Below are 12,585 nucleotides of genomic sequence, written 5' to 3' on the forward strand. Positions count from 1 at the left end.
TACTATTATTAAGTAAACACTGAACTGTGCCATTTGTCGATATGACGCAAAGCGTGTGCGCGGATAGATTTCAGCGCGAGCAAATATAGGGAGTGTCGAGACGCGCCGAAATGCTGAGATTAAATTAGTTTGTCCTTTTGTCCTATTATTCGTCGAACGAATGATTTATCTAATGGCGTGGTGGGTTACATCAAATCGATCATTAAATCGATTGCTAGCCGCAGCGCGAAGCTTGCAATTATTCGCTGTGATTAATTAATGATTATTAATGATACGCCTCGAATTTATATTATCGGATCGACATTACCGCTGAAACCAGTGAAACGCTTTATTGCCTGTATGGTTGTTACAATTATTTCATATTTATATACGTTATTGTATTTATAGTACAGGTTCCAGCTTTATGCATTTATAGATAAATGTAAATAATTAATAATTCGCATATTAAAATAACTTCGATATCTTAATTTATTCTTATTGTTAATTATAAGCTAAATATTTAGTAGTTGCACAAATAAATGGCCGCCTTAAAAATATTAGATAATTTAATTTTAAAATAAAAATATTATTTATTATATAACTATTTTTTAAATATATCAGAAATAAATCAGCAACATTCAAAAATTTAAATCTTAATTATTATTCTTGACGGATAAGTAAATAGTAAAAGAATTTAATTATTTAACAATGAGTGTTGTTTGGCGGATATGTTTGACAGTGAGAGAAATTTAAACGAAGCTTTGTCAAAAGCTCTGATCCAGATTCAAGTTTGTTAAAGCCGATTAATCGAGTCGGTTTGATCAACCGACAAGCCAATGTACGTGTCTAGCTGGATGCGGAAGGATTAAGGCGTTTGCCGCGGGAATACTGGACCGGCAGCTTGGTGGTTAATTGAGAACCTCGAGATATTGACCGGCGCGGGATCGATAGGCGAACGATATCCGCAAAGACAAAGGGGCGGCTCGGACATATGCTGAAGTGGTCATTTGTCCACGATTTACGTGGAGATTGACGCTAACCCCGACCGTTGCCCGTTTGATCCCGCGCGCGAAGCCCCTGCGTTTAACGCTGCTATCGACGCTTATTGTATCGCAACGTAGAATTTCGATGGCATTCCGAAAACGGCACTCTCAATTTTCGGTTCAATACACGAAGCCCTATAAAACGATAACTTAAAATTAGAAAAGGGAGACGCGTGAAAGCTGTATTTTGTTTAAAATTTTAATTTCTATAAATTTTCGTAAAATGTGGTTTTGCAGTTTGAGTCTAAAAAAGTTATCAAGAAATTATCAACAAATTTTTTAATATTTTAGAAAATTATTTTGAATTGATAAACCATTTATATTTCGGTACATCGTTTCATCTACTTTTTTAATTATGGAATCCTTCACATTCTGCATTCTCATGAACTCTTAAAATATTTTTACCCTTGTCTTCTCTTTATACAAATAGAAGAAAGAGCTTTAAAAGACACGCGCCCTATATTTTAGTGAAGTGATTAAACAAAGGCTCGCTTCATGGCGGAATTTCGATTTCGCCGAGTCTCATCCAAGCGTATTTTATCGAACAAAGCGCAGGTTTTACTCGACGCTGATCGCGGGTCATAACAATGCGACCTCCCTCGCGAATTGCAACAGAAAAAAAATAAATTACTCGAGCGAATTGTCAAACGTAACTAGTTTCATAGGGAAAGCCTATTTAAGTACTTAAAAGTAGCACAATGAACGAATGCAAACCATGACAAAAGGAGTGTTAATTAGTTCTATTGAAGACTTCTTTGTTTTTCTAAAATGAATACGATTTTTTACTAGATTCTGCAGTTTTCATTGTCATATGCAGAAATTTTCCGGATGCAGAAATCGATCATTATGATAGAAAATTACCTATAATATATCAAGATCGTATTTTTACACAAAAGTAAAAGTAGTTATTAATGCACTGTTGACTAAAATTAAATTTGTCTCTTTTTCTTTCTAAGTTTTAAATAAATAATTAAGTAACAATTAATTATTACTTTATTATTTATAATTTTATTAAAAAATTACTTTAAAGTAATAATTTTTAAACATGATAAAAAATAACATGATAAATCATGATAAATGATAAAAAACATAATAATTTTAAAGTAATTTTTTTAATATAAAAAATATATTTACGTAATTTTTTTTAATATGATTTATGTATTATATAAATATTTTAATTATATGTGTATGTAAACTTTTACGATATTATATATTTTAAAGTCCATATCAGTTCTTGAAAATATAAGACAATTCAGCTATTTTTCTGTTTAATGACTATATATTATAACTACATATTTACATCTTATATAAAATAGAATTTTCAGATAAAACCACATTCAGAAACCAACGATGATATCAAGCAAATAATCGGAAAGAATATAGAATTTTATTGTAGGAAGTCACGACGGAAAATGGCATTATTGAAACAAATAGAGACGTCTGATTTTCTTATAGTAAAATCTAAACTCATCGATGTCCGTCAAAATGCGATCGATTCAATCGTAACTCGCATATGAGCGCCCTGCCTTCAACCGTGCAGTGCCTTAATGTAAAAAGTAACGTATTTTTTTATGCGTATTTTGACGCGTCTGCAGTTTATGCATTTTTCTGCATTACGAGCGATAAAATCTGACGCGTTTTATCGCCACTAAATTTCCATGGTTACGCAATGAACGACGCGAAGGGGTACGCAAGAGATTTTTATGAAATCGCACTCGCCAGGAAACGCCGTGCCTTCATGCGAGTGGACTGGCGCGTAACAGCGAAAATTTTTACTTTATTCTTGCGGACGAGCGGGTGGCTTTCAGCCGGCGACTGTGGTCACTTTAAATGCACGGCCGAAAAAAATACCGCGCACGCGGTTATGTGTGTCCATTAAAAAAGCCGGGTTGCTAATACCGTGAAGTGGCTTCGCTGTAATGCACGATAATGATCCTCCAAAAAGGATTAAATTTTCCCAAGCAAAGTAAATGCGTTTGCTTGTCTTGCTTTGTATTTTCTGCAGCTTAATCAAGGAATTAAAAGAAAACAGATATATCTATGGTTAATTCATAAATATTTTCAATGTCGTTTTCTAAACGTTAGATTAAAGGTAATTTGTAGAAATTTAGGAACAAAGAATAGCGAATGAATATTTTTCTAAGTAATGTCGTATTATTTTTTAAAGTTCTATGCGATCAATAATTTTTATCAAGTTATGATATGCAAATTGAAGGTTCATAACAAAAACAACCCTTGTCAAAAGTTGAGGAAATTTAAATAATAGTGTATTTTAGTAGTCACAGATAGAACCTACAGTGTGGTTGCACCAGTTCTCATAAAAATTAACTCATGTTAATATTGTTTACATTGTTAAGAAGTTTAGGTGGTTCTACTAAAAACTTAAGGATGATAGAATATTTTTTCTTCTCCCAAAAAAATGAAAAAATTAACAAGGGTTGTTATGAACCCTTCAATTATACATTTATTTTGTTAAATATCTTATTTCAAATATTATTTGCGTTAGGCAAAATAAACTTTGCAAGGAAGTATCAGCAATACTTATTTGGACAAAATAAAATTTACACAAACAATTTATCTCAAGCTTACGTTCGAGTTTGGACTTTTGTTACGCCACAAACACGTTCGACATGCAGGTAGTTAGTCTTTGAAGAGTTCTCCGCGTGACGAACGCACGCACCCAACACGGAAAGCACTCACGAATGCAAACATTTATCCGAAAAAGTTTTTCGGACGGTCGCGTGTAGTTTTGTTGCAGTTTGAGTTGCGGGCCAAGTTTTGCGCTTCGTCATACGTAAACTGTTTCGATGCAGTCGCACGCGGGCGACAACGCTTGATCAAAGAATAACTCATACCAATGCATACATGCGCGATCGATGCGCGGATACAGCTTTGCAGTGAACCAACGGATGCAAAGCGTGCATGCAGGCGGATGACGGCTTTGTTTTCTGTGTTCGAAGGTGCGATACACCACGGATTTCGCTCGCCGTTATTTTACAGCGCGCGTCGTTATTACACGATACGTCTATTTAAAGTTTCCGATGTTATTGTTTCTGGTCAACTGAGCCGCCGTTGATTGCTCCTGACGTGATTCATACGATGCTGTTAAGCCCCTTTGCAGTTGTAAATGTGCACTCAATATGGCATTTTATGGTGTTTTTATGCTATAAAACCGATTGAGAAACGCGACGCGCTGTTAAATGGATTCAACTATTGATTCAGTAGTAGTGGCTAAGTATGATCAGACAATACCGACCAAGCAATATAAAATTGCTATATTCTATTTAAAAAAAAAAACCAACTCTAGATTTAAATTGTAATATAAACATAAAATTCTGTGTCAAAAATATATGAAAATATAATAACAATAATATTTTAACATTTATCAAAAAAAAATTTATGTTTGAGTTTTCGCTTATTTTACAATACGCTCCAATACGCTCTACGTCAAAATCTTGGGTAAAATGTATACAGTTTTGTTACCTGGGCTGGGATTAGGCTGTTTCCGGTTGATATTGGCCAGTGCTAACTTCGCCAGTACCATTGCCTTCGAAGTACTAGTCCAACTGTAGAGCATTGTCGTATCAATACTACTCCGTATGTTCTTGCCAATGTTGTGCCAATAGCAGCATTCACCTCAAAATGGTGTTACACTTCGGTGATCAAACTTAATCGGCGGAATTCTGACAGCTAGTATTGGCACGACTAGCAAAGCTTGAATTCTACTGAGCAGTTTGTGAAACTTCACCTGAAAAATTTCCATTAGAATTAATCGTAAATCTCAAATTGTTGTTTGCAATATTTGCAATTAAATGAAAATACACAAGTAAAATATTATATACATAAAGCGGGCAAAGAATATTTTAAATTATTATAAAGCAAAAAGTTTGTATTTAAGGAACAAGTAAATGAATTCTTTTTAATAATCTCAATAAAATATCAATTAATTATGTTAACGCTATTCGTCGACAATTTCTAATTGCCATAATGAAATCACTGTACTACTGTAACCTCTGCGTCAGGTTCCATCCGATTATCGCGTTCCATGAAAAGGTTATGCATGGGCAACGAGCTAATAGAAATGTAAATGACGATGAATTTAAAATTCAATTTGGAAAACTCCGCGAAAGCCACCGTGCGGGACATTTAAGTACCTTGCAGGAAACATTGATAATATTATATTTCGCGATAATACGTAATTATATGCGCCCCTTGTGTGACGCAGTATCATGTCGCGCATCTGCGCCGGCATAATAACTACGGATAATGTGTAGGGAAAGTTTCGAATGTGGTGTTTTCCAAACTATTTGGAACTTGCGCGTAATATTGCCGTTTCGCCGCGGCGCGGCCTATATGTCACAGGAAAGTTAGGAAGCGTTTCGAAATAATTCATAATTACAACTTCGGCATAGCTTTCTGTGTATGAGCAAGTTCCGAACTACGTGGCCGAAGGTTTATGCGCGATACAAAACATAGGAAATTTCAATAATTATTTTGGAAGGCCGTGAGAGACGCTCGTGTGTACGATCGTTTGGAATTTGAAATCGGATTTTTGTCAAAACTTGATGAATACATAGATGACAAATGACGCATTAATAATTCACAAATTAAATTAGAATTCACAAATCGCTGCATCTGCACTCATCGTTTATACAAATCACGAACAAATTAATAAATAAATTATTAATAAATATAAATGTCACCGAATGTAATTATTGTAATAATTATTACGTATATACAAGACAAATCTGATAAATATATTTTTCTGCTTTTTTTCTAAATATGTATAATTATATTTTAGTCAAAAACATACATTTTTATTTCTTCAAAAATTTCTATATAATTGTTTTTTCAAGTATTTAATAAAAGCTTTGTTATCAGAGACTTGAAAAATTTACGCAAAGTTCATATTTTCCGCTCTATACAACTCCATTCTCCATGACTTGTCCAGAATCCCTCGGTAAAGCAGCGCGTTTGCAACGAGAACAAACAACCACCCGTAGCTACCAACCCCTCCGGTAGTTCAGTTCGCTCCGGCACGTTGAAAATCTCGCTACTACCGATGGTGCGTTTTCGCTTTTTTCTAATAGCATCCCTTTTTAACAGTATAAACGCACGGCAATTTTGAGGACAAATTTCGAAAAAATTACGAGAGTGCGCGATGACGAGGATTGCAACTACTCGTCGAGGGTGGGTTTGGTGTGTCGGCCTGTGAGAAAGGATATGCAATTATTGGCCAGCGTCTGCGCTTCTATATTGATCCACGGCGGCGGCGGCGGTGGTGGCGGTGGCGGCTGTGCTCGCGGCGCGTTCGAGCGTTCGGGTGGGACCACAATCAACCCCACAGAGCGAACCCGCCCAAAATGTATTTTTGTCTGCGTCTCGCGCGGCTATTCCTGATTTCGGCGATCCTGTGCGTCGGTAAGGCCCGTTTCCCGGGACGACAGCTTGAAACTTGAGAAAAACTCGCGCGCCCCAGAAAAAGTGCAGTGCTCGGATGCAGGAATAAACCAATTTTCTGACGGACGAAGGAAAAGTGATGTGTGTAGCGGGACGAGATGAGGCGGCGTGCGAGTTTTTAATTAGCGCTATTCCTATTTATTTTCACGTGAATCGGGATTTCGCCGATCAAGCGTCTTCATTAATCGCGCTAGTCGCGCTATTCGCCTTATCTTTATTTACATAAATCCTTCAAATTGCAGGTTTGTGCTCCGAGGATGAAGAGAGATTGGTGCGTGACTTGTTCAGAGGATACAATAAGCTCATTCGACCAGTGCAAAACATGACGGAGAAGGTGCACGTGAGATTCGGCCTCGCCTTCGTGCAGCTGATCAATGTGGTAAGACGCTTTTCATCTTTGCTCATTTCATCTTCGATTGTAATTAAAAAATAATATTAGTTAAACATTATTGAAAACTAAACATTCAAAATATATAGTTGATTGTATACATTTTTCTGTCACATATAATTTTAAAAAATTTTTAGAACGAGAAGAACCAGATTATGAAATCGAACGTATGGTTACGATTCGTGTGGATGGACTATCAGTTGCAATGGGATGAAGCGGATTATGGCGGAATCGGCGTTCTTAGATTACCACCCGATAAAGTGTGGAAACCGGATATAGTGTTGTTCAATAAGTAAGTGGAAAAGTTATTATATATATTTTACTAATGTCAAAAAATTCGTTGATTGGATATTAAATATTTAAACGACAAATTATCAATTAGAAATGTCATTTTCTTTATCAATCTAATATTATTGTTGAAGACATTAATGTTTGTATATAAAATTAATTATTTAAAAAACTTAAATTACCTCAAAATAATTTTAATTAGTCACAAATGAGCATAAAAATACAAATAGAAAATCGTTTCAGCAATTAAAGTAGACTTTTTGTATTAATTATGGAGTCAAAGCTTTTTGACAATTATGTTTCTAATATATGAGTATATTTAATCTGTTTATAGCGCCGACGGTAACTACGAGGTTCGATACAAAAGCAACGTATTGATATACCCGAATGGTGAAGTACTCTGGGTGCCGCCAGCGATTTATCAGAGCTCGTGCACGATCGACGTCACGTACTTCCCCTTCGATCAACAGACGTGCATCATGAAGTTCGGCTCGTGGACCTTCAACGGCGATCAGGTCTCTCTCGCGCTCTACAACGACAAGAACTTCGTCGATCTGTCTGATTACTGGAAGAGCGGCACATGGGACATTATCAGTGTGCCGGCGTATCTCAACACCTACCACGGTGATTTTCCCACGGAAACGGACATCACATTTTATATAATTATTCGCAGGTGCGTGTTGTCGTCTTTGTCCGTTCTGCTTTCGACATCTTTCTTGGCTTCTTTTAATAACAATCAATATATCATATCGCATTCTACTTCGAATGTTTTTGCTTCTGCAGGAAGACTCTCTTCTACACAGTGAACTTGATACTGCCAACGGTTCTGATTTCCTTCCTCTGTGTGCTCGTCTTCTATCTTCCGGCGGAGGCTGGCGAGAAGGTCACTTTGGGTATTAGCATTCTTCTATCTCTGGTCGTGTTTCTCTTGTTAGTCAGCAAGATCCTTCCGCCAACTTCTCTGGTGCTGCCACTGATAGCCAAGTATCTGCTCTTCACCTTCATCATGAACACCGTCAGTATCCTTGTGACCGTGATTATCATCAATTGGAATTTCCGAGGACCGAGAACTCATAGAATGCCTCAGCTTATACGCAAGATTTTCCTCAAGTATCTGCCAACGATGCTGTTCATGAAGCGGCCGAAGAAGACACGGTTGAGGTGCGAATTTATTAAAGAACATTATTAACAAGAAAAACAATTATATAATATTTGCGGTAATTAGAGATTTCGTTTGCTAAATCTATATATAAATAAATCTAATTAAAAATAAATTAATAAATACAAACAAAATTGTAATTAAAGATTACAAGAGCGCGCGGTAAAAGCTCGGATTTATCATTATGCTGCTGTTATTCTGTCAGATGGATGATGGAAATACCGAACGTAACACTGCCAGCTTCTACGTACTCGGGAAGCCCGACCGAAGTACCAAAACATCTGCCAGCTTCTCTGGCAAAGTCAAAAATGGAAGTAATGGAGTTATCCGATCTGCATCATCCGAATTGCAAGATCAATCGTAAGGTGCACCACACCACGAGCAGCTCCAGCGGCGCCGGAGGCGGAGAAGGCATGGGTGACAGAAGAGGATCCGAGAGTTCGGATTCGGTATTGCTCAGCCCGGAAGCCACCAAGGCTACCGAGGCCGTGGAGTTCATAGCGGAGCATCTCAGGAACGAGGACTTGTACATACAGGTACAAAACACCTTACAATAATTTCTTTGTATTCATTTTTCTAAACAATAATTTTGACTATACGCTTTATAATCGCGCTATGTGTGCCACGCGAACGATAGAATTTTTTCGTTAAAATATATAATATATTCGTTTTTCTAAACGCGCCACTTTCATTCTTTTCGTACTTTTACAGACAAGGGAGGATTGGAAATATGTCGCGATGGTAATCGATCGACTGCAGCTTTATATCTTCTTTGTAGTAACAACCGCGGGTACCATCGGGATCTTAATGGACGCACCACACATTTTCGAATACGTGGACCAGGATCGTATCATAGAAATTTATCGCGGAAAATAATCAGATTTGCCCCAACAAATTGCAATCGCGAATAATATGCCATCATTACGACCGTTCTTATTTCGCCCCAAGTTCAAAATAAATTTCTTCATAATATCAAGTGAATAATCTTATTACAATTTCAGCTGCAAACGTCTAACGCTTACAATTTAAGCGGTTATTCAACGAGCGATAATTTTTCATACAGATTTTGATGAAATCCTATGCATCTTATAAAAATTCATTTGTTGAAACTTAATTCCGCCGCTATTACATGCGAGAATATTACTTTTGTCCACGATTGTAAAATCCGACTTGCAAATTTTCTCAATGGCGAAACTCGAGCGATCGAAATCGGCATACATTATTTAGATAATAATTCCATTAGCGTTAAACATTGCTGCCTCTGCAATTATTGTCTTCCCCGATGCCATAAACCTTCGATAGTTTTATCGCGATGCGCTTAGATGAAGGATTTACAAATAATTCTCATCTTTTATTTTATCGAAGAGATTGGTATTTCCAAAAATTTTGAATACAAGGCATCATATAAAATAATATTATTGCATTAGCTAATATTAAAGTATAAAGTTAATATTTTGGTTATTGGAAATACCATGTTTGTTCCTTCAAATGTAGCTATCGTGCAAAACACATTTAATGTTAAACGATGAAATCCGCTTATGTAGTGTTATATATCGCATTTAGAAAAATATGAAATTGATTAATGGAAAAAGATAATTGTAATATATTAACATACTGATGGTACGCACAAACCTGTTTAATCAACTATATATTAATATGTCTGAATTAGAATACAGTTAATCGAATAGTTTGGTAAGCTAGAAAAATATATAATGAGTATTATTTATTATAAAGTAATTTAGATTTGCAGGAATTCACGTTTAACATTAAAAATCATACGTACATAGATTCGTGCATTTTTTAGGACCGTAATTTCATCACGATATTTTGATGCGTTTAATTCGTTAAATATAGTCTTCCGTTTCTTCATTCTCTAAATATATCTTCGACACTAACATGTGTTAATGAATTTAATACAAAATTTAGTGGTGAAAAAACGGTTCTTCACTTGATCTCCCGATTGTAATTTTGACGATCAGCTTCGACCAGTATCAAATTCTCGATATCAAAGCTATAAATTTCTGCGTAAAGTAAGGTCGAAACGTTCTCGATGACGCGCACTAACGATGTGAATAAACGCGCAGAATCAATTGCGACAATGGCTTAGGTATAGATTTGAAATAATTTTGATAATAATCACGCGAATCGCCGTTGCCACATTGTAATCTAGCTGAGCTCGCGTTTGATACTCGCCATCGTGGTAATGATTATAAGTATCGATAGTGTAGCGACGACCTCGACATGGTCGTCAAATGTTAGTATTGACGAATTCGTAGCGACAAATTTCGTGTGGGCATGAAATGCTGTAAATTAGACTAATATGTTAATTATGAATGAATTTGCCCGATGTATATCTGCGCGATGATTAGAAGAGCAATCAAGCCAGGATACCTTCCACTGATTATCCATTAAAGAAATTTATTATATTTTCGTTGGCCTTAAGTAGAAGTTATATTTTGAGAATACATTTTGACTTGATAAGCCTTCCAAAAGTTAAATTCTTAGAAAATGGCTTATACTCATACCGGATATTTAGCGCGGAGTTATCTGAATATTCATATTACTTAATACATGGTTTAAAATATGCAGATACACAATGCTGCACATGTCACATTTTGATATTATCTTGTATTACCAGTTTCATTTTCTTAGTGAGACTTTTTCGTAAATTTTAGCAGTATTATTTTATATACACATAAATAAAGTAAATAACTTTTGTTGTGAATTAACTATCACGTATATAATGTATAAGTATATAGTTTATAGAAAATGTTTAAGAAATAAATAATAAATAAGTGTGGTAAAAGCATGTTTTCGTATTTAATTTTAGTAAAATGCGCAATTCAGTGATTTTAGCTAAATGCGGGATGAGAATGTAAGCTAGCGCGTTTGTGTCACAATTATAAATGCGTATGTTAGACAGCACGATTCTACGTTCGCAAGAACGTGTCGTGCGTTAATAGATATTATAATCATGCCACCATACTATATTATATTGTACAGAGAGGCTGTTAAACGATCATGTTTTCTCTGCTAGAATATTCAATCGGAAAGAAAATTGTTGTATACCGAGGATTTTCTTGCAAGTAGTGAAACGACGAAAAATATAATCTCTTCTTAAAGTCACTTTCAAAAATTTTCTACTGGAATTATTTTACAATATCTCGCAATGTATATGCAAATTTACAATAATTGTACAATTGGTCGATTTTGATCGACCAGCAAAACTTTTAGCGTGGCGACTTATCTGATTGCATCAAAGTCCTCGATTATTAATTTATTATTGCTGCAGAATTCTTTTAATCCAACGAGCAAAATGTTGTGTTCTGCGTTCAAATATTTTATCTTGTTTATTGATGAAGTTTACTGTTGTTGTTGTTGTAACAATTTTTTAAAAGTATGTAATTGTTGCGTAGATTGATCGTTGTGTTTGTTCAAGTAGATAATATAATTTTTAACTTACCTAAAGAAGCTTGATATATAAATATTTCGATAGCAATAATTGGCGTAGAATTCTAAATTAATAAAAAAGATATCTTTGATTGTAGTTACTTGCGTTAATCTTAATAAATTTTTGGTTTGATGTTATAATCTCTTGAATAAATTCTACATATATTATGTACGTCTATCATATTTTTTTCTTACTTTGTGTAAATAAATCAGTAATATTTATTTACACATTTTGCTTTTGCGTAATATGACTCGACAGAGAACACTTTGTTCAGGATGTATATTTAGGGTCGATTCGAGAATTCTTTGTCTTCATATTACAATGCGTTAATTATTGATAGTGCATGATGTGTGCGTCTTCCTCGAGAAAAATACAATAATTAAATTTTAGAAACCAAATGTACTCGCATAATTCTTTCTGTTCCAGACCCTTCACACCAATAAGCACATCAATATAATTTAATTTGCAACCATGCGGTTTAAATAAATAAAACAATAAAGAGATACACTTTAGCCAAAGCATGTGCGTCCCTAATCGAGAAGGAAAATAATAATGTTAACAAATGTTTAGCATACAGTTTACCTTATGCATATAACAAGGGATCGGTATTGTTGATCTGAGAAGTTTGTACTTTATTATGCATAATGAATAATTAATATAGCGAAATATATTCATGCATTAATTATATGTTGGTAGGTAAAAGAGAGTTTTAACGTAAGAGCTATAAGCTGTTCTTTTTATAATGAAATAATGCATCAATAAAACTCATCAAATTTCTACTTGTCTTGATTGATGTTGCGATCGCATTCTGCGGCGC

At 35.1% G+C, this 12,585-nt stretch overlaps 1 protein-coding gene across 1 annotated transcript; it reads left to right on the forward strand.

Moving 5' to 3' along the window:
• Positions 1–6,029: 6,029 nt before the first annotated feature.
• nAChRbeta1 (nicotinic acetylcholine receptor beta1) lies at positions 6,030–12,545 on the forward strand. Its single transcript, XM_012378675.2, has 7 exons — positions 6,030–6,443; positions 6,725–6,861; positions 7,008–7,162; positions 7,493–7,831; positions 7,942–8,319; positions 8,523–8,853; positions 9,029–12,545. Exons 1-7 carry the CDS (start codon positions 6,386–6,388, stop codon positions 9,191–9,193), a joined length of 1,563 nt encoding a protein of 520 aa, XP_012234098.1. The 5' UTR covers positions 6,030–6,385; the 3' UTR covers positions 9,194–12,545.
• Positions 12,546–12,585: the final 40 nt, after the last annotated feature.

This window comes from Linepithema humile, chromosome 3 (genome assembly GCF_040581485.1).
Source record: "Linepithema humile isolate Giens D197 chromosome 3, Lhum_UNIL_v1.0, whole genome shotgun sequence".
NCBI lineage: Eukaryota > Metazoa > Arthropoda > Insecta > Hymenoptera > Formicidae > Linepithema > Linepithema humile.

Excerpts from the sequence above, each read along its gene's own strand:
- nAChRbeta1 (XM_012378675.2), top strand. The coding sequence starts at position 6,386 with ATGTATTTTTGTCTGCGTCTCGCGCGGCTATTCCTGATTTCGGCGATC. Across the intron at positions 6,444-6,724 it reads TTCGGCGATCCTGTGCGTCG|GTTTGTGCTCCGAGGATGAA; the intron begins GTAAGGCCCGTT and ends TTCAAATTGCAG. Across the intron at positions 8,854-9,028 it reads ACGAGGACTTGTACATACAG|ACAAGGGAGGATTGGAAATA; the intron begins GTACAAAACACC and ends GTACTTTTACAG.